We start from the raw sequence: 19,122 nt of genomic DNA, 5'->3' as shown, positions 1-19,122 counted from the left end.
CCTTCCTCCTATCCTTCCTACTCATATGCCGCCCTTTGCACCTTTTTTAAAAAAAAAAAAAAGGAGAACAAAGAATTATTCACCTCACCTCTTCTGTTTCTTTTTCTTAAGAGAAAACAATATCTCTCGTTCCTTCATACACTACACTCTTCTGAAGGAAGAGAGCAACCTTCCTTACCCTTTCGTTACATACATTTGCATTCCTTTAAAAAAGAAGGCGGAATCCTCCCTCTGTTCCCCTATGCACTGCATTTCCTACTGAAAAGAAAAAAAGGAGAAATCTTTCCTTTTATTCATTCCTTGCCATTCATCGAAAAAAGAGAAGAAGAAAGTACCTACCCTACCACACCATTCTACTCTCTTCTCTTTCCTTTTCTCCTTCTTTCTTGCCTTTTTTTTTTTTTTCCTCCTTTTTCTTCCTTTCCTTCAATATATTTCCCCCTTCTTTTACTTCTTCCTTCTTTAAAAAAAAAAAAATTCTCTAAAAGTAAAAAAAAAAGTTTTAGGTAAAAAAAAGAAGGTTAAAGGGAGTAAAAAACAAAGGTTTAACGAAAAAAGAAAAAGGAAGTTTTAAGGTGAAAGAGAAGTAATGTTTAAGGAAGAAAAAAAAGGAAGTTAAAAAAGAAAAGGTATGACATGGGCATTTCCATTACTTTTTTTTAAAAAAAAGGAAGCAGAAAGGAAAAGAAAAAAGAAGAAAAAAGAAGAAAAAAAGAAGAAAAAAGGTTAAGGAAAAAAAATGAGAAAAAGCTAGAATGGGTGAATAATTCCTCTTCTTGCATTTCTTTTTTAGAAGAAGAAATGCAATGTATAAGAAGAAGGAGAAGGGAAGGATTGCTTCTCCCTCTCTTTTTTTTAAAGAAATAAAAGGAAATTAAGAAAATAGGAAAAGGAAAATAAGATTAAGGGAAAAAAAAAAGAAAAGAAGAAGTGGATAATTCCTCCCTCTTTTTGTAAAAGAAACAGAAAAAAAAAACGAAATTGGAGAGGAGAAGGAAGTAAGAAAGGCAGGTAATTCATCCCTTTCTTCTTCTTCTTCTTCTTCTTCTTCTTCTTCTTCTTCTTTTTCTTCTTTTCAGAAGGAAAGTGGTGTACAGGAAAAGGGGAGAATAAGGAAGGTTGCATGCGCAGAATTTTTCTTTTTTTGTTTTTTTTAGGAAGGAAAAAGGAAAGAAAAGTATGGAAAGAATAAAATTGTAAAAGAAAAAAGAACAAAAAAAGAACAAAAAAAAAGAACCACAAAAAAAAGAACCACAACAAAAAAGGAAGGTTTAAAGGAAAGAGAAGAAAAAAAAGAAAGATTTAAGGTGAAAGAGAAGGAAGGTTTAAGGAAGAAAAAAATAAGAAGAAAAGGTGTAAAGAAAAGGAAGATTTAAGGTGTAAAGAAGGAAGATTTAAGGAGAAAAGAAGGAAGTTTTAAGGTGTAAAGAAGGAAGGTTTAAGGAATAAAAGAAGATTAAGGAACAGTTGTAAAGAAGTAAGGTTTAAGGCGTGAGGAAGGAAGGTTTAAAAGGAGAAAAGAGAAGAAATGTTTAAGGAAGGAAAAAAAAGGAGAAGGTGTAAAGGAGGAAGGTTTAAGTGTTAAAAAAAAGAAGGTTTTAGTGAAAAATAAGGGAGGTGCGTGATTTCCCTTTCCCTCCTCCTTCTTCTTCCATCTTCTTCTTTTTAGAGGAAGAATGTAGTGTATGTAAGGAAAAGGGGAGAATAAGGAAGGTTGCATGCGCAGAATTTTTCTGTTTTCGGTTTTCCCTAAGGAAAGAAATGAAAAAACAAGAACAAAAAAAAGGAAGAAAGAATAAAAAAAGAACAAAAAACAAAAAAGGATAGGTGAATAATTCTTTCTTCCTATCCTTTTTAAAAGAAAGAGGAAAGAAAAAAAAAAAAAAAAAAAATTGGTGAGAAGAAGGAAGAAGAAGGTAGATTATTCTTTACTCTTTCCGTTTGTAAAAAATTGCAAAGGGAGATATATGAGTACGAAGGATAGGAAGGGATGGAAGGAAAGATTGTTTCTTTTTTTAGATTAATTCTTTTTTTCCGTTAAAGTGCAAATAAATTCCCGGGAAATTTAGGAAAACAGGGGAGGTATTGTTAAAAGGAAGGGTGGCAAGTATATTATGTACATAGTATACATATATGGATGAAAAAGGGTGGTTATAATGGGATTTCATTTTTTCCACTTTTTATTTTTGCAATTTCCTTAGACTTTTGAAGGAAGCAGAAATAAAAAGTAAGGAAAGTAAAGTATGAATATGTGATGGAAGGAAGTATAAAACAGTTATAAGAAATGTAGTATCTACGTTGCCATAATATGAGGAGTAAAAAATGGGAGCCTCCATATGAAGGATTTTCCATATATATAGACTAAATGTAAAAGAAAAATAGAAAATGGTGCCAGGGATGAAGAAGAAAGTAAGGTCTGCGGACCAAATAGTGAAGGAGTGGGGTGTAAGTATATCATGGGGTGTATGAATATAGAATAAACGGGAAAGTTTAATATATTAAATACTAAAATAGGAATAAAGGAAAAAAGCAAAAAGAGTAAAAAGAATAGACGGTAAATAAACATGTGAATAATTTATTTTTTACAGGTTGCGAAATTGGAAGAAGTGGTAGAGCTCTTTGATGTATACTCAAGCAGTATAAAGGAAAAAAGTTTAGAGGACCAATGGGAATCCTTGTATGAGGTATGCAAGAGTGAGAATATTGATGAAGAGTACGAATTTTATAAGGGATGTATGGATGAAAACTTCTGCAAAATTTTAGTGAGGAATTGGTTCTATGCATCACAGAATAATATAGATTGTAAAGGAAAATGTAGTAAGGGGGATCAATGGAAGGAAATGATGCCAGATGCAAAGTGCGCTATACTAAACGTATGGTTATATTACTATGAAACTATGATACGCCTGATGACATTTGAAAATTTTTATGTAAACAAGGCAATGGATAATTTGTGGGAAATAATGAAGGATGATGAGAAGTGTGCAAGGTGTGAATATAGAACTGCAAAGAGTGCACTAAGCGCAAGTAATATGGATGAGATAAGGACAGTACTAGAGGCATTAAAAGGAAAAGGAGTAAGTGAAAAAATGGAACAAATCCCAAGGAACAGTCGACATGGGGAGCAAGGGGGAGGATGCAATTTCACATATGAAGAGGGGAAAGCGAAAATAAAGGATCAGGAAGTGAAACTGGAAGAGAAGGATAAAAAAATTCTAGAGGACATAATACAAAAGAAGGATGTAATAACGAAAATGAAGGAAGAAATTGAAAAAGAAGAGAGGCAGAAAACAGCGGTACTTCCTGCACCACCATCTCCACCAGGTAAATCCTATAAAAAGATTACTCTTATAACCAAATAAAAATAGGGAACAACAACAACAACAAGGAAGGGTGGACACCACAAGGTGTGCAGGGTGTACCACCACCGGCCTAACAAGCACTTACCATAAGGGGGGGAGGGTGGATGGGTAACCATCCCATAATCCTTCTATCTTATGGCGGACACCCACATAATCCCTTCTCTTGTCCTTCATTCTTCTCCTTTATAGGTAGTACAAATGATAATGACCGTTGTAAACTATTTAATGAAGTGAAGAAGACGTGGTTCAACAAAAGACAGCGCTTTGAATCGAAGCCACAGGACGTCGTAAGGGAACAATATTATTCATTGTAGTTTGGAATAACACAATAAGTAGTATTCCTTATACATAGTGGAAGGGAAGGGGGGAGAAATTATCACAAATCCTTTATGTGTAGGAATTGTTTATATATATGTTCCTCCTTTTCCTTTTTGTATGGGTAGACTCAATTCTGGAAGGACGTCGACAGCCATGGGGAGGGACTTATGGAAAAAATATTTAAAAAGAACGATGAAGCTGACCAGTACTGTAATGATGATAACGGGAAGAGTGGTACACTGAATGAAAAGGAGAAGGCAGCATGTAAACTTGTTGCTGGGGGGTTACATCATCTATACAGTATTCAGCTGGAAAGAGGGCCAACTCAAAACGACCCTGAGGAGAACCAAAAATTTCAGCAAATGGTAGGGTGCATGATGATAAATTCTCTTATAAAGAAATTAGAGGAGGAAGAAAAATCTTCCTGTCCTGTGGATGAGGGCATAAAGCAGGCCTTCAGTAAAAATGATCAAATTAAAAATGAAGCATGCAAGAACAAAAGGTGTGATCTGTGCGAAAAGGAAAATTATACAAAATGCAAAATAGACAATCAGGATGTAAAGAACAAATTGGATGCGATCCTCCAACAGAATAATGACAAAATAACGAAAGCTCTAAGTACTATAAATACCTTATGCCATCGTGTACAATGTGTTATGACGAAGTGGTTTGCGAATAGAAAAGCAGAGAATGGCGCAACGAAGACAATGGTAATAGACAATATTACTCATTATAATGAGAGAACACTAAATGAATAGTATGACTTACATGAATAACTGGGGGAAACAATCATAAATTAGGTCTATGTGCATTAAGTGTACACATATGTTTTATCCTTCCTTTCTTTTTTTTGGTAGAATGACATGTGGAATGACGTAAAGCATCAACTGGAAATAATGTCCCCAAATGTGAGCACTAACGATACAGCTGCCGATAATTTATGCGGAAAGGATGAGTGGAAAGATGGCTTCGTAACTGAGAAGGATAGGGAGGCTTGTAGGTTCATTAACAGAAGTTTAAAGCATATTTACGGTATTACAATAGATCAGGGGGATTTAACTGATGGTAAGGTGAGTGAAAATCCGGAAGAGAAGCACAGAAAGGCCGCTGACAACAGGATGTTTAAACAAACTATGTTATGTGCAGCACTCAATGCCTACGCTGATATCCTTAAGGAAAATACAAAAGATAAATGCCCTTTGGACGAGGAAAAAATTAAAAAAATGTTTGATAAAGGCAATGCAAAGATAAGTGAATGGTGTGTGAATGCTAATGGTGAGAATAATAACTGTGTGACGTGTGAGAGGGTTGAAAATTTAATATGTGAAGTAGGCGACCAAGGCAATAGAACAAAAATGGAGGACAAATTGAAACCATTGCTCAAGGGCGACACAGAAATAACCAAAACACTAAATACTATAACTACTATAAGTAACTTCTGCACACGCATAGCGTGCGTAAGCAAGAAATGGGGTGTAAACAGGGATGGAATAACTCCAACCTGGGTAAGTGGAACACAATATATATATTGTCTTCATTAGAATAAGTGAACAATATTGTCCGTTACAATAAAGGATAGTGTTGTTCATTATAATTAAAAAAATACGGGAGGGAAGGAACACAATATATATTGTCCATTATAATAAAGGACACTTTTTTGAGTACTGTAGTTCTGTACAAAAACGGATACGGGGGAAGAAAATAGACGCACACACATAGGGTGGACATATAATAATTGTAGGGGGATGGACATAATTATAGGGTGGACATATAATAATTATAAGGGGGGTGGTGGACATATAATTACATAGCATACATTTGTTTCCTTCCCTTTTTCCTCCCTCCCTCCCTCACTTTTCTTGAACAGGAAAACATGCAGGGGGACATCAATGGTAGGGCCAAAGAAATGTTTGAACATATATCTAATAAAAACGCAGATATGGAAGCTCATTGCAGTGGACATTCAGAGACAACTAGTAGAATAGTCACTGACCCAGAGAGGAAAGCATGTCAATACATTACCTCGGGGTTGCAGTACATATATGAAATTGAAATAGATAAGGAAGATTTAAAAGGAAATGGTGTTGACAAAGAAAGAAAAGCCAAAGACAATAGGGATTTTAAGCAAACCATGGCATGTCTTCTCCTAAATGCCTATGCGGATAGGTTGGAACAGGTGGTTAAGTCTCCCTGTACGGTCAGTAAGAAAACAATAGAACAAGCATTTCAGAAAGGGAATGGGAAAATTAAGAATTGGTGTAAGGGTAAGGATGTTAATGGTCAGAATAATAATTGTGAAGTTTGTGATAGGGTTAAAGACCTTAAGAATTGTACAGTGGGCAATGAGAATGTGAAGGCCAAAGTGGATTCTATGCTCCAGGGCAATAAGGACATAGAGAAAACTCTAAGCACTATAAGTAACTTATGTGATCGTGCCCAATGTGTAATAACACAAAGGACCAGAGACAAAAGAAAAAAGGAAGGGCGCCAAAATATTTGGGAGGTTTGGAAAGGATTCATATTGGACATTAGTATCGAAAAGTATATAATTCATGTAGAAGGAATGTATACGTTCAGGGGAAGGTATGAGTAAGGGTTCTATGTATGAATTATGTTTATGCACATGTTTTCCCCCCTTCTTTCCTTACTTCTGTAGAAGGACAGTTGGGACGATATAAAGTCAAGGATCGACCCACTTACCGAGACCATGTCTAATGCGGACAACAGTGTTGACACTTTATGCCATGACGTTGAACAAGGAGCAAAGAAAGAAGCATGCCAGCAAATTGTTAGAGGATTGAAACATATATACGAAATTAAAGTGGAAGAGAAAGGTGAGGACGGTGTCAAGGAAAATAATAGATTATTTAAACAAACTATGGCCTGCCTGATATTGAATGAATATGGAAAACTTCTTATGGAAAAATCTTGTATAGACGAAAATACCATAAAGCAGGCATTCAATGCTGGGGAAAGTCTTCACACAACTGAATGCAAGAGTGGGAAGAATGAATGTGATCAATGTAATTGGGACAAATGTACAAATTTTAAAATTGGACGGAATGACATCGACAGGCAAAAAATAAAAAAGGAACTCGAGAAGGATGGCAATACACAGAATATTCTAAGTACTAACTGTACATCACCATCAAAACCAGCAGCAGTACGACCTCCTGCCGCCGCATCACCTCAACCACTACCAGCAGCACCACCAAGTACACCCCTCAGATCTGATCAGGACAGTACCCCTAAGCCAGGAAACAAAGCAGATTCGATTCAGGGAGACCCTGGTCAGAAACAAGAAGGTAAGATTACATCATCTTCTAGCAATACTCTCAGCAGAACGGAATGTGAGAGTGGGGAAGCAACTAGTATAGAGAAAGCTCTTGCATGTGCTGAAATGTCTGGTAGTGGAAACAATTTGGGTGATACTCATATTAACAGTAAGGATGACGAATTTGGTCGGGGCATTTGGTCTGTTACACAAAATGCTGCGACGACCACTGTTGTCCAATCTACTCCTACTGTTATTTCAGGTCCTGTAGGTGATACTTCACAGGGTACTACAGGTGGTCCTGGTACCAATGGTAAGGATGGTCAGGGAGTTCCCCAGGCTCCAGGTAAAAATCAATAAAAAGTACACCCTGAAAAGTGGGTGCACCAAGATGTACTCAGCACTGCATGTTACACCTCCCTTGATTGTACTAATACTAACCTTTCCCTTCCTTATTAACTTATTAGATGCAAAAGATAATGCAGGCGAAGTCCCTAAGAAAACCGTAACGGAGGACGACGATTCAAGTGGTAGTGGGGGCACAAAACAACCTCCTGCCATAGTTGATAGCCAAGATAGTAGTGTCAAGGATAATGTTCAGCATATGGGGAACGATTCTACAAAAAATGGACCTGCGGAAACTGTTACTGCATCAGCTGAAAACGACAATGGAGGTATAAAGGGTCCTAAGGTGGATGTATCAGTTCCGGACGTGGACATATCATCAACTCCCTTAGGAGGACAAAGTCCTCCTGCATCATCAAGAACAACACATTTAGGGTCAGGTGGTTCACGGGGCGGGAAGGCCGCAGACACCTCCCTTCCTGTTCCACTCCCAGTCATTAACCCCATAAACCCTTCTGATTTTACTTCATACCTTCCTTTGACTCCTGTCCTAATTGGTACCTCTGTCATAAGCTACCTCCTTTGGAAGGTAAAAAAGAAGAAAAGAAGGAAGAAAAGAAGAAGAAAGAAAAAAAAAAAAAAAAAAAGAGGAAGAAGAGAAAAAGGAAAAAAAAATGAAAAAAAAAAGAAAATTAAGGTAAAGGCATTTTAGGGATGTTTGTGTAGAATTTCGCTTTTTAGGGGTGTCTGTGTTGGATTTCGCAGGATTTAGGGTTTGTGTGTGTAGGATTTCGCAGGATTTAGGGTGCGTGTGTAGAATTTCGCTTTTTACGGGTGTCTGTCTTGGATTTCGCATTTTAGGGTTTGTGCGTGTTGGATTTCGCATTTTAGGGTGTTTGTATGGGATTTCGCATTTTAGGGATGTGTGTATAGGATTTCGGACTTAGCTTTAAAGTAGTATTTATTGTTCTTAAAAGCAACAGTCACATTTTGAAAAAACATTGTTTTTTTTTTTTTTACCTTCTGCTTTCAGTATTTTACCGTCGGTAAGCGAAGACGACGTCATAGAAGAGAGGAACACTTAACCTCTCCCCCCTTGGATGAAAAACTCCTTGCTCATGTGGACGACCAGGATGATGGTCCACATGAATATACCTTAGTAAAAAAACGCAAACAATCAAGATCTGCTTCAACAAGAACAGAAAGGGCAAAAAAACGGGTTCGTGGTCACCGTGTTGGTCATCGCACCATTATTGATATTCATTTAGAAGTCTTAGATGAATGTGAAAATGGGGACACCAAACTGGTCCAGGAGGACTTCCTTAAAATCATTGTGGAAGAATTTATGGAAAGTGAATTTATGAAGGAAGAAAAGGTTCTTAAGGAACAAGTTTCTATATTTGATGTTCCTGAGGAAGATTTTGTTCCTAAGGAAGAAGTTCCAAGTTCAGATTCCGGGTTTAAGGAGGAAGATTTTCTTTGCTAAGGAAGATGTTTCTATGGAACAGGTTCCAAGTTCAAGTTTCGGGTTTACGGAAGGAAGACTTTCTTTCTGAGGAAGATATTCTGATGGAACAGGTTCCAACGTTCAGATTCCGGGTTTAGGGAGGATGACTTTGTTTCTAAGGAAGATGTTCCTAAGGAACAGGTTCCTTAGGAAGAAACAATTTGTAGCCAAATTGTGGATGCTAATTCTTTGGCATATTGGTGGTGTGTTTTTGAGGAAAGTGAAAAGGAAGAAAATGTGTGTAATAAGGATTTGTATTTAGATCATTTATTACAAAACACACTTTGACATAACCGTTATAGGGCACATAAATAGTAATAGAATGTGATAATCAGATTTCACCTCCATACCGTAAGCAGCATAAACAATGTGTTGCAACACTTGTGTTACTTCCTATTTTTTCGTTCTTTTTTACAATGTTAATCATTTTGTAAATTTGTGTATGCTACTTCTTTTCTTTTTCCTTCCTTTTTAGTATTTACTAAAGAGTTCACATTAATGTGTAATCAAAATGAGAGAAAAAAAATTTCCATTTTATTGATTTCTTGGGAAATTTTTTTACTGAGGATCTAACATGTTCATTAAATATTTTTTTCTGTTATAGGTTTTTTACCTTCATAACTTTTCCGTTCCTTCTGTATGCATAAATACATTTCTGAAAATGTCAGCAATTTCCCTTTTTTTCGCGCCTTGTTTGGAGTATCCTACTATATGTTTTATTTAAATATACAAATGTAGGGGAAAAAAGAAAAAAAAGAAAATTTGTGGCATTTCCATATAAGCTTATTCCTTTGTGTTGTCATTAATCATCAAGTTCTGTTCAACTTGGCGAAGTATCCTTCGGGTGGCACAAAATGATCAGCATGAAAAAAGGGGTTAAAACTTTTCTTTTCATTTTTTACGTAAAGTAGGTAAAGCATATTAAATTTGTACGGGAAAAAAACAAAATGAGCAACGTCATGTGCTTAAAATGGTTGTAATTTACATGGCAAAAGGACACACAGCGCTGTGGGGAATGCACGCGAATGGCAGCGTCATACAAAGAGCACTTCATGATTAAGTTGTAAAACTTGGCAAATGTGTAAAAAAGTGAAAAATTAACGGTTACAGTTGTGCTGCGTGCGGACGCATAGAATGACCAGTGTGACGCAGCACCTTTTTATTGTACATTAAAAAAATAAATTACATCGAAGGAAAACAAACAAATTGCCCATTTGGTCGAAAGTTTCGGTGGAAAAAAAAGCAAAAAAAAAAAATGTTCGCTTTTTTTACATAATAGAATGGAGCAAAAATTATTGCATAACAGTTTATACGTACATGCTGTACACCCTTTTGCCATCCTTATTTAATATATTTTTATCGAGCTCATACATTTAGAGAGATTCAACCCTAGCGCATCTCGCATGTTCAGTGATACAAGGCGCAGGAATATATTACAAGAAGTTAAAGGGGGCATGGCATATATGCGTTATGTATATCTTTTTTATGCCACAATATTCCACGACAGTTTAAAAAAAAAAAAAAGACATATACAAATGCACATTTATAAGTTTCCATTTATCAGAGCCCATTTATAGACACATATATGAACATATCTACATGACACCTCGTGACGCATTTATTTCCTGCACAACGCGTCATTATAATCCACCAGAGAGAGAACGGCTTTCGATTAGCATGAGATGCAAGCACTAAATAGGGGTTAAAGAAATTTGTTTTTAATACACGCGTCCCCGTTCCTGCACCCACACACCACAACCATTTTAATGAAGAGCAAATTACAAAGTTTTAAGAGCAGTGAAAGAAGTGAGAGTATGCTGTATTTAGACGCCGAGGAATATTTTAAATTTCACTGGGCCATTTATTTAAATTTATTTAAGCACACATTCATACGCATCATACACATTTATCCATCTGCATTAAATCTACGCCCCCTTTTTTTATTATTTTTTTTTTATCAATATTTAAAACGACAAAAAAACTGCATTTTGCCATATACACGAAATTAATTCATTTATATTCGTTTATTTAAAAAAACGGACAGGTGTAATAGGTGGATGGGGAAAACTATTCTCTCCTTATCTTCCTTTAGTTTCTGCCATAATTGGAATCATAAAACCATGAACTACTTAACTCTGGAAAGTAAGGAAAGAAGAATCCCTCCTTCTCTTTCCTTACACCCTTCCTTTTTTTTAACTTTTTCCTTAACTAAGGAATTATTCATAAGAATTAATTTAAAAAAAAAATAATAATCGTCCCGCCTTCCTCCTATCCTTCCTACTCATATGCCGCCCTTTGCACCTTTTTAAAAAAAAAAAAAGGAGAACAAAGAATTATTCACCTCACCTCTTCTGTTTCTTTTTCTTAAGAGAAAACAATATCTCTCGTTCCTTCATACACTACACTCTTCTGAAGGAAGAGAGCAACCTTCCTTACCCTTTCGTTACATACATTTGCATTCCTTTAAAAAAGAAGGCGGAATCCTCCCTCTGTTCCCCTATGCACTGCATTTCCTACTGAAAAGAAAAAAAGGAGAAATCTTTCCTTTTATTCATTCCTTGCCATTCATCGAAAAAAGAGAAGAAGAAAGTACCTACCCTACCACACCATTCTACTCTCTTCTCTTTCCTTTTCTCCTTCTTTCTTGCCTTTTTTTTTTTTTTTCCTCCTTTTTCTTCCTTTCCTTCAATATATTTCCCCCTTCTTTTACTTCTTCCTTCTTTAAAAAAAAAAAAATTCTCTAAAAGTAAAAAAAAAAGTTTTAGGTAAAAAAAAGAAGGTTAAAGGGAGTAAAAAACAAAGGTTTAACGAAAAAAGAAAAAGGAAGTTTTAAGGTGAAAGAGAAGTAATGTTTAAGGAAGAAAAAAAAGGAAGTTAAAAAAGAAAAGGTATGACATGGGCATTTCCATTACTTTTTTTTAAAAAAAAGGAAGCAGAAAGGAAAAGAAAAAAGAAGAAAAAAGAAGAAAAAAGAAGAAAAAAGGTTAAGGAAAAAAAATGAGAAAAAGCTAGAATGGGTGAATAATTCCTCTTCTTGCATTTCTTTTTTAGAAGAAGAAATGCAATGTATAAGAAGAAGGAGAAGGGAAGGATTGCTTCTCCCTCTCTTTTTTTTAAAGAAATAAAAGGAAATTAAGAAAATAGGAAAAGGAAAATAAGATTAAGGGAAAAAAAAAGAAAAGAAGAAGTGGATAATTCCTCCCTCTTTTTGTAAAAGAAACAGAAAAAAAAAACGAAATTGGAGAGGAGAAGGAAGTAAGAAAGGCAGGTAATTCATCCCTTTCTTCTTCTCTTTTCTCTGTTCTTTCTTTTTCTTTTTTTCCGAAAGAAAGTGGTGTACAGGAAAAGGGGAGAATAAGGAAGGTTGCATGTGCAGAATTTTTCTGTTTTTGTTTTTCCTGAAAGAAAGAAATGAAAAAACAAGAACAAAAAAAAGTAAAAAGAAGAACAAAAAAAAAAAAAAAAAAAAGAGAAAAGGAGAATAGGGAATGGAATAAGAAGAAAAAGGGGTGTTTCAAAAAGAAGAAAAAGGTTTAAAGAGGAAAAAGAAAAATTTCAAAGAAAAAAGGCGGAAGAAAAACCAGGAGGAAAGGAACCATAAAAGGGGAAAAAGACGACGAAGTTGAATAAAGTACGATTATAGTGAGGAAATGTGAAGACAGAAGAATAAATTCGTACAAGGAAGTATTTCCATAGGGTTGTGGATATGGTGAATTATAATATTCAGCTACCAAAGAATATGTCTAAATGTAATAGGGGAAGTTGGAAAAATACTTAAGACATAAATTACTTTATTAATATGGAACCATGAAAGAAATTTGGGAAAAGTTAACACGGAGGTGGTTCGGAGAAATGAGGGAACATACTCCTCAGAGATTTGAAGTAATCAATTATAATTTATGGGGGGAAAATGAATCAACCTGAGTGTAAATATATAATAATAGAATATTATATTATAAAAAATAAAGATAAACATGTGTATATGTGCTTAAATTTTATATACACCGTAGAGCAGAATATGGAATGGCATGAAACAAATGTGGGACGAGCTTATAAATATATTGAGGACTACAGGGGCTGACGGAATGAAGGAGCTCTGTGATGATAAAGTCGGGAAAGGTGCCGGAGTTGAAATTCGTGGACCAGAGAAAGCATTATGTAAAGCCTTCTTCAAAATTTACTATTATATGAATGGAATGCCAATAAAGGGCATGAAACAGACGATAATTCAGGAAACCAATGAAGAGGGAATCTTCTTAAGATGTGTAGTTGGAATGACCACTCTGCACCAAATATTTGGAAAACACCATTGTTTCGACAAATACGTAGACTACGTATCTTATGCAATGTCAGGACTCAGGGGAATGAAGGATGTTCCTGATCATGCTGCACTGTGTGCTGGGATGAACTTTGATGGGATGAAAATAGGGACGAAATTTGTTGGGGCAACCCTTGCTAAGTGGAATGAAGGACAGTATAACCATGTCGCAGAAGTTGGAAACATAAAAATAGCCGATAAACCCAGCTGCAAGGATGCGAATAAGGGCCAAGGGGGCACCCCAGTGAATAGTATACAGGACAAGGATAAGGCACAATGGCTGCAGAAAGGAAATTTGGAGGAAATGAAAAATATAGTAGAGAAGAACCAGTATGTGGCTGAGGATAAAATGGGCGAAGTATTAAAAGAATTCGAGGAAAAAATAAAAGAAGTAAAAAGGAGGATATGGGAACAAAGCGGATGCCCCAAACTTAACGCTGACGGCTTCGAAGAAGACGAAGAAGGTAACACACAACTTTTATTTTTCCCATTTGTGTTCAATGTGTACAGTGAATGAATGTATGAAATAGTGTAATCTTTGTTTTTTATTTAATTAGAAAAAAAAAAAAAAGAAAAGAAAAAATAAAAAGAACAACAAAAAAAAATATGAATTAAAGAAGGAATTACCCCTAATAGATGATTACATACCTGAGTAGTCATTAGTGTCCATTCTATACATATATATAAGTATATATATAGTTATATATACATGTCTACATATATATATATATATAACACCACACACCCTATCATCATTCCGCCCCAACACACTTCACTACAAACATACTTCTTCTATACAGTGGACATAGGAGAATGGTTTACAGAATTCTTTAATCATATAGCAAGTGATAGTAATTATTATAATTATCATAATGTCGATGCAATTAAGGGTGTGTGTGATGGATTAGGGGGTGACGACGATAAGGAGATAAAGGAAGAGGACAGGAAGTTCTGCGAAACTCTAGTGAAAAACTTATGGATAGTATCTAAATGTAACAGTAATAGTTATGATGGTGAGAAATGTATAAAGCCGAAGAACAGTTGCTATTATGTTAAACCATGTGACCTATTGAAAATTTGGTTAATGTACGCACGGGGGGGCTGTGCATCGAAGGACGTCATAGAATTCGTGTTTACTGCATTTCATGAAATAGAAGAATTAATAAAGGGAGGGGAATTTTATGAAAGGTGTGACCTAAAGAAGTCTATAAGTTTGTACAGGGGGGAAACGGATATGTTGTATACAATTTCGAATTTAATGCATAATAGTCCCCTCTTAAGGAAACAGATGGAAGCCAGAACTACAGAATGGTGTAGAAAGATGAAGCGCCAAATAAATGTAGGACACTGGGAAGGCAAAACTACAAACACTGATCGTGGAAGGTCAAGTGTCGGGGGAGCGGGAGAGGATGAAGAAATGAGAGGAATACTTGGGAATATAGGGAAAAAATTAGAAATGAACCAAAAAATACAGGAAGAAGTGCAGAAAGCCATGGACGAAGTCATACAGAAGCACATACCACAAACAACATCGTCCATCCAACTAAAATCAGTCAGTCAACAAGGTAATGATATACCAAGGATCACACTCACCACGCTAATACCGCTTATACCTGTTCATTCTAATACCCTTAACCATTGTCCTTTCGTCCTTTTTTTTTGTTTTTTTCCTTCTTCCTTTTAGGGAAGAAAAACGAAGGAAGGAACAAAAAAAAAAAAAAAGAAAAAGACGAACGAAAAGAAAAAAAAGGACGAAAGGGGAAGGATGTACCCGCACCACCTACTACCACCATAAGGGGAGGTGGATGGGTAACCATCCCATAATTCTTCCACCCCATGGGGAACACTCATGTAACACCTTCCCACTCTGTGTTCCACTCCTCCTTACAGGTACTGGTGCCTGCACCCCTGAATTACAGAACCGCTTAGATAAAATGGGAAGGGAGTGGCATGAGATCAGGGGGTACAGGGACGGAACTACAAGAGTTTGGGTAAGGAGCATTCCTACCCACTATAATTAAGGGCAACACACTGTGGTAACATATAAATGTGTACATTTGTGGGAAGAATGAATAAATATTTTATGGAGGTATAGATTGTACATATATGTTTCCTTTTCTCTTTTTATTTGTGAAGGATAAATTCTGGGGAAAGGAAGACACGGAAAAAATATTGCAGGACCTCCTGGAGGCTATGACCAATGGAAGTAAACTTGATAATGATCCATGCAAAGACTTCAAAGAGGGAGATGATGCAACGGAGGGAACAAATAAGAAGGCCTGTCAATACATTGCTAAGGGGTTACAGCATATATACAATATTAAGCTAACTAAGTCAGCAACTCAGCAGAACCCTGTACAGAACCAAAGGTTTCAACAGACTATGTCCTGCATAATTTTAAATGAATTAATAAGGAAATTGAAAGAACATAAATCTTGCCCGATTAATGAAGGCATAAAGAAAGCCTTTGAGGTTGGATCAAAATTTCGCACTTCATGTAAGTTTGCAGATAATACGCAATGTGATGAATGTACGGAGAAAGACTATTCAGATTGTACAGTAGAACAGGACAATAAAAAGATAGGGGACCAATTGAAACCAATGCTGCAGGAGAAGGAGAACGAAATACAACAAACTCTGCGTGATATAAATAACTTATGTCAACGTGTCAAATGTGTAGCACAAAAATGGGTAACCAACAGAACGGAGAATGGACATGCACCCAACATAGTAAGGGACGATGATATCTATTGCAACAACGCATAATTCAAGACTACATGCGCCCCATATACACTATAAGAATAGTTGCGTGTAGTGTGTTCATTAGTGTTTAGCGCTCATGCTTACTCTTCCTTCTTTACTGGTAGAATGGCATTTGGGGAGATACGAAAACTGAATTAGGGAAACTATCTAAAAGTATGATTGGAACTAATGCAGTCACAGACAACTTCTGCGAAAACTCAAAGGGGAAGAAGGGTAAACTGAACGATAAAGAAAAAATGGCATGCAGGTTCATTACTAGGGGGTTACATCATACTTACAGTATTCCGGAAAATTTGGATGATGATAAAAAAGTTAAGGGTAGGGCTAAGGATAACCAATTATTTAAGAGAACAATGTCTTGTGTCTTATTAAATGCTTATGCAGATATGTTGCTCCAGGAGAAAGGAAAAGAATGTTCTATCGATGAGACTAAAATAGAAGAAATGTTTCAGGAAGGAAATAATCAAAAGGATACTTGGTGTGCGAATAAGGATGGTAGTTCTTGTGATGTGTGTGAAAGGGTTAAAGACTTAGGTTGTACATTAGGTGAAGCGAAAGTGAAGGAGAAAGTGAAGCCCATGCTCGACACGAATGAAGACATAAAGAAAACACTGGGGGACTTATGTCCCCCCAAATCCGTTGTTGCCAAACCGGTAGCATCGGGAGGGGAAAATGGCAAAGATCAACGAAAGAAAGCAGATATAGATCCTGGTCCAGCAAAGTCCGCACCATCAGCAACTACAGGTAGGAACGACAATTCAGCAGGAGATGATGATCTTCTACCAGGAAAACCACCGCAACCAGCAGTGCCACCAGGTAATCTAAATAATGCATCAACAGGTAAGAGTAACATTATTGATACTGGGTATAGTGTTATTGTTGATGGTGTTGAACTTTCTTTTGGTGATCCTTTAATAAGTTCTACTGGTAGTGGTTATGAGGACGACAGTACGTACGATAGTGGTACATGGTCTGTTACAGAAAATGCTGCAGAGACCACTGTTATCAAATCTACCCCTACTGTTATTTCAGGTCCCAGTACAAGTGAAACTGGTACTGCTAAAATGGAAAAGGCAGCTGCACCCGCTTCAGACGCGGCCCCCGCTTCTCCTGCACGGGGTCCAGGTGGTGGTAGTAGTGCTGGTGCCGGTGACAGTGGTCCCCCAGGGAGTCCAGGTGGTCCAGGTGCTGAACCTGGTGGTCAAGGTAGTGGTGGTGGAGGAAGTGGTGCTTCCTCTTCCAGTAGTAGTTCCTCATCAAGTGGTACACCAGGTTCTGATGGTAGTGTCTCTGGTGGTGAACCCGACGGCCAAGCTCCTCAGGCTCCTGTTTTACCGGTAACTCCACAGGGACTACCTCCTGGGCCATCACCGGAACTGTCACCTGCAGCAACAGGATCACCATTACCTGGGTCATCTAATTTGGGAAAAGGTTCAAGGAGTCCACGGTTAAAAGCAAATAATGCCACAAAAACTCCTTCTGCTGTCCCAGTTATTCAAGGGATGGTCAACCCTTTCCCTCCTTCCCTTACCCCATACCTTCCAACCATTCCTGTCTTCATTGGTATGTCTGCTATGACCTATCTCCTTTGGAAGGTAAGCAAAAAAAGTTTAAAGAAAAAAAAAGAAGGAAGTAAGAATAAAATTAATATAAAGAAATAGAGAAAAAAAGGAAAAAAAGAAAAGAAAAAAAAAAAAAAAAAAAAAAAAAAGAATGAAAAAAAAGAATGAAAAAAAAGAATGAAAAAAAAGAATGAAAAAAAAGAATGAAAAAAAAGAATGAAAAAAAAGAATGAAAAAAAAGAATGAAAAAAAAGAATGAAAAAAAAGAATGAAAAAAAAGAAGTAAAGAGTGAATAAATTAGCGGCGGGGTGTAGGATTTCGCATTTTAGGGGTGTATGTGTAGGATTTCGCATTTTGTGGGGTCTGTATGTACGATTTCTCATTTTAGGGTGTGTATGTGTAGGATTTCGTGTTTTAGGGTGTATGTGTAGGATTTCACATTTTAGGGAGGTGTATGTGTAGGATTTTGCATTTTAGGGGTTTGTGTTTGTAGGACGATTTCGCATTTTAAGGGGTCTGAAGTAGTAATTACTGTTGCGTGAATAACATTTCGCATCCCTTTTAAAAAAACATTTTCTCTTTTTTTTTTTTGTTTTTGTGTAGTATTTTGCCGTGCCCATTAGAAGAAGACGTTACAGAAGAGCTCACCATGTATCTGGTCCAACTTCACAAGAAAAACTCCTTGATCATGTGGACGACCAGGCAGATGATCCACAGGAATATACCTTAGTAAAGGAACGAAAACAACCAAGATCTATTCAAACGGGAAGAACGAAGAGGCAAAAAAAACAGGGCGTTGATAGCCGTGTGTGTCACCGCACCATTATTGATATTCATTTAGAAGTCTTAGACGAATGTCAAAATAGGGACCTGCATTCGACGAAGGATGACTTTTTTGAAATTTTGGTTCAAGAAATTATGGGAAGCAAATTTATGGAGGAAAAGTTTGTTTCTAAGGAAGAAGTTCCAAGTTCAGATTCCGGGTTTAGGGAGGAAGACTTTGTCCCTAAGGAACAGGTTCCCAGTTCAGATTCCGGGTTTAGGGTTGGTGTTCCTAAGGAACAGGTTCAAAGTTGAGTTTCCGGGTTTTAGGGAGGAAGACTTTGTTCCTACAGAAGATATTCCTAAGGAAGTTGTGCCGAGTTCAGATTTGGGGTTTAAGGTTGATGTTCCCAAGGAGCAGGTTCGAAGTTCAGATTTCAAGTTTAGGGAGGATGACTTCGTTCCAAAGGAAGATGTTCCTAAGGAAGAGGTTCCATGTTCTGATTCCGGGTTTAGGGTGTAAATTTTCTTTTTTTTTTTTTGTTCTGTATTAAATTGTTTACATGTTCATGTGTAATCAATATACGTTCAGAAGAAAAAAAAATTTTCCTCCTGCAGTTTATTTTGTTTTGTTTGGTGAAATTTTTTTTTATTGACGATTAAAAAAAAATGCTTATTCATATTGTTACAAAAATTTTGACTTCATAAATTTTTTTTGTTTTTTAAAATAAATACTTCTTCAAAAATGTCAGGACCTTTTTCCGCTTCCGCGTTGGGAGTATTCTTTCCTTATGTGCTTATTCAAACAAACACATGGAAGGAAAGAAAAAAAAGTAATGAAATATTAAGAAAGGGAATGAAAAAAAGAAGGAAGGTGTAAAGAAGGAAAGAAAAGGAACGAACGGAAGGA

General features: G+C 36.5%; 1 protein-coding gene across 1 annotated transcript; it reads left to right on the top strand.

Moving 5' to 3' along the window:
- Nucleotides 1-2,397: 2,397 nt before the first annotated feature.
- PCOAH_00039780 (SICA antigen) lies at nt 2,398-18,527 on the top strand (the record flags this gene model as incomplete). Its single annotated transcript, XM_020060766.1, has 18 exons — nt 2,398-2,445; nt 2,589-3,324; nt 3,552-3,649; nt 3,806-4,390; nt 4,538-5,185; nt 5,548-6,123; nt 6,337-7,300; nt 7,422-7,888; nt 8,333-8,345; nt 8,568-8,757; nt 10,899-10,948; nt 12,024-12,061; nt 12,817-13,588; nt 13,925-14,689; nt 15,015-15,115; nt 15,261-15,854; nt 15,992-17,224; nt 18,054-18,527. 18 exons carry the CDS (start codon nt 2,398-2,400, stop codon nt 18,525-18,527), a joined length of 8,352 nt encoding a protein of 2,783 aa, XP_019917018.1.
- Between the last annotated feature and the right edge of the window lie 595 nt (nt 18,528-19,122).

Source organism: Plasmodium coatneyi, chromosome 12 (genome assembly GCF_001680005.1).
Source record: "Plasmodium coatneyi strain Hackeri chromosome 12, complete sequence".
NCBI classification, from domain to species: Eukaryota; Apicomplexa; class Aconoidasida; order Haemosporida; family Plasmodiidae; genus Plasmodium; species Plasmodium coatneyi.
This window is presented reverse-complemented; position numbering and strand designations above follow the sequence as displayed.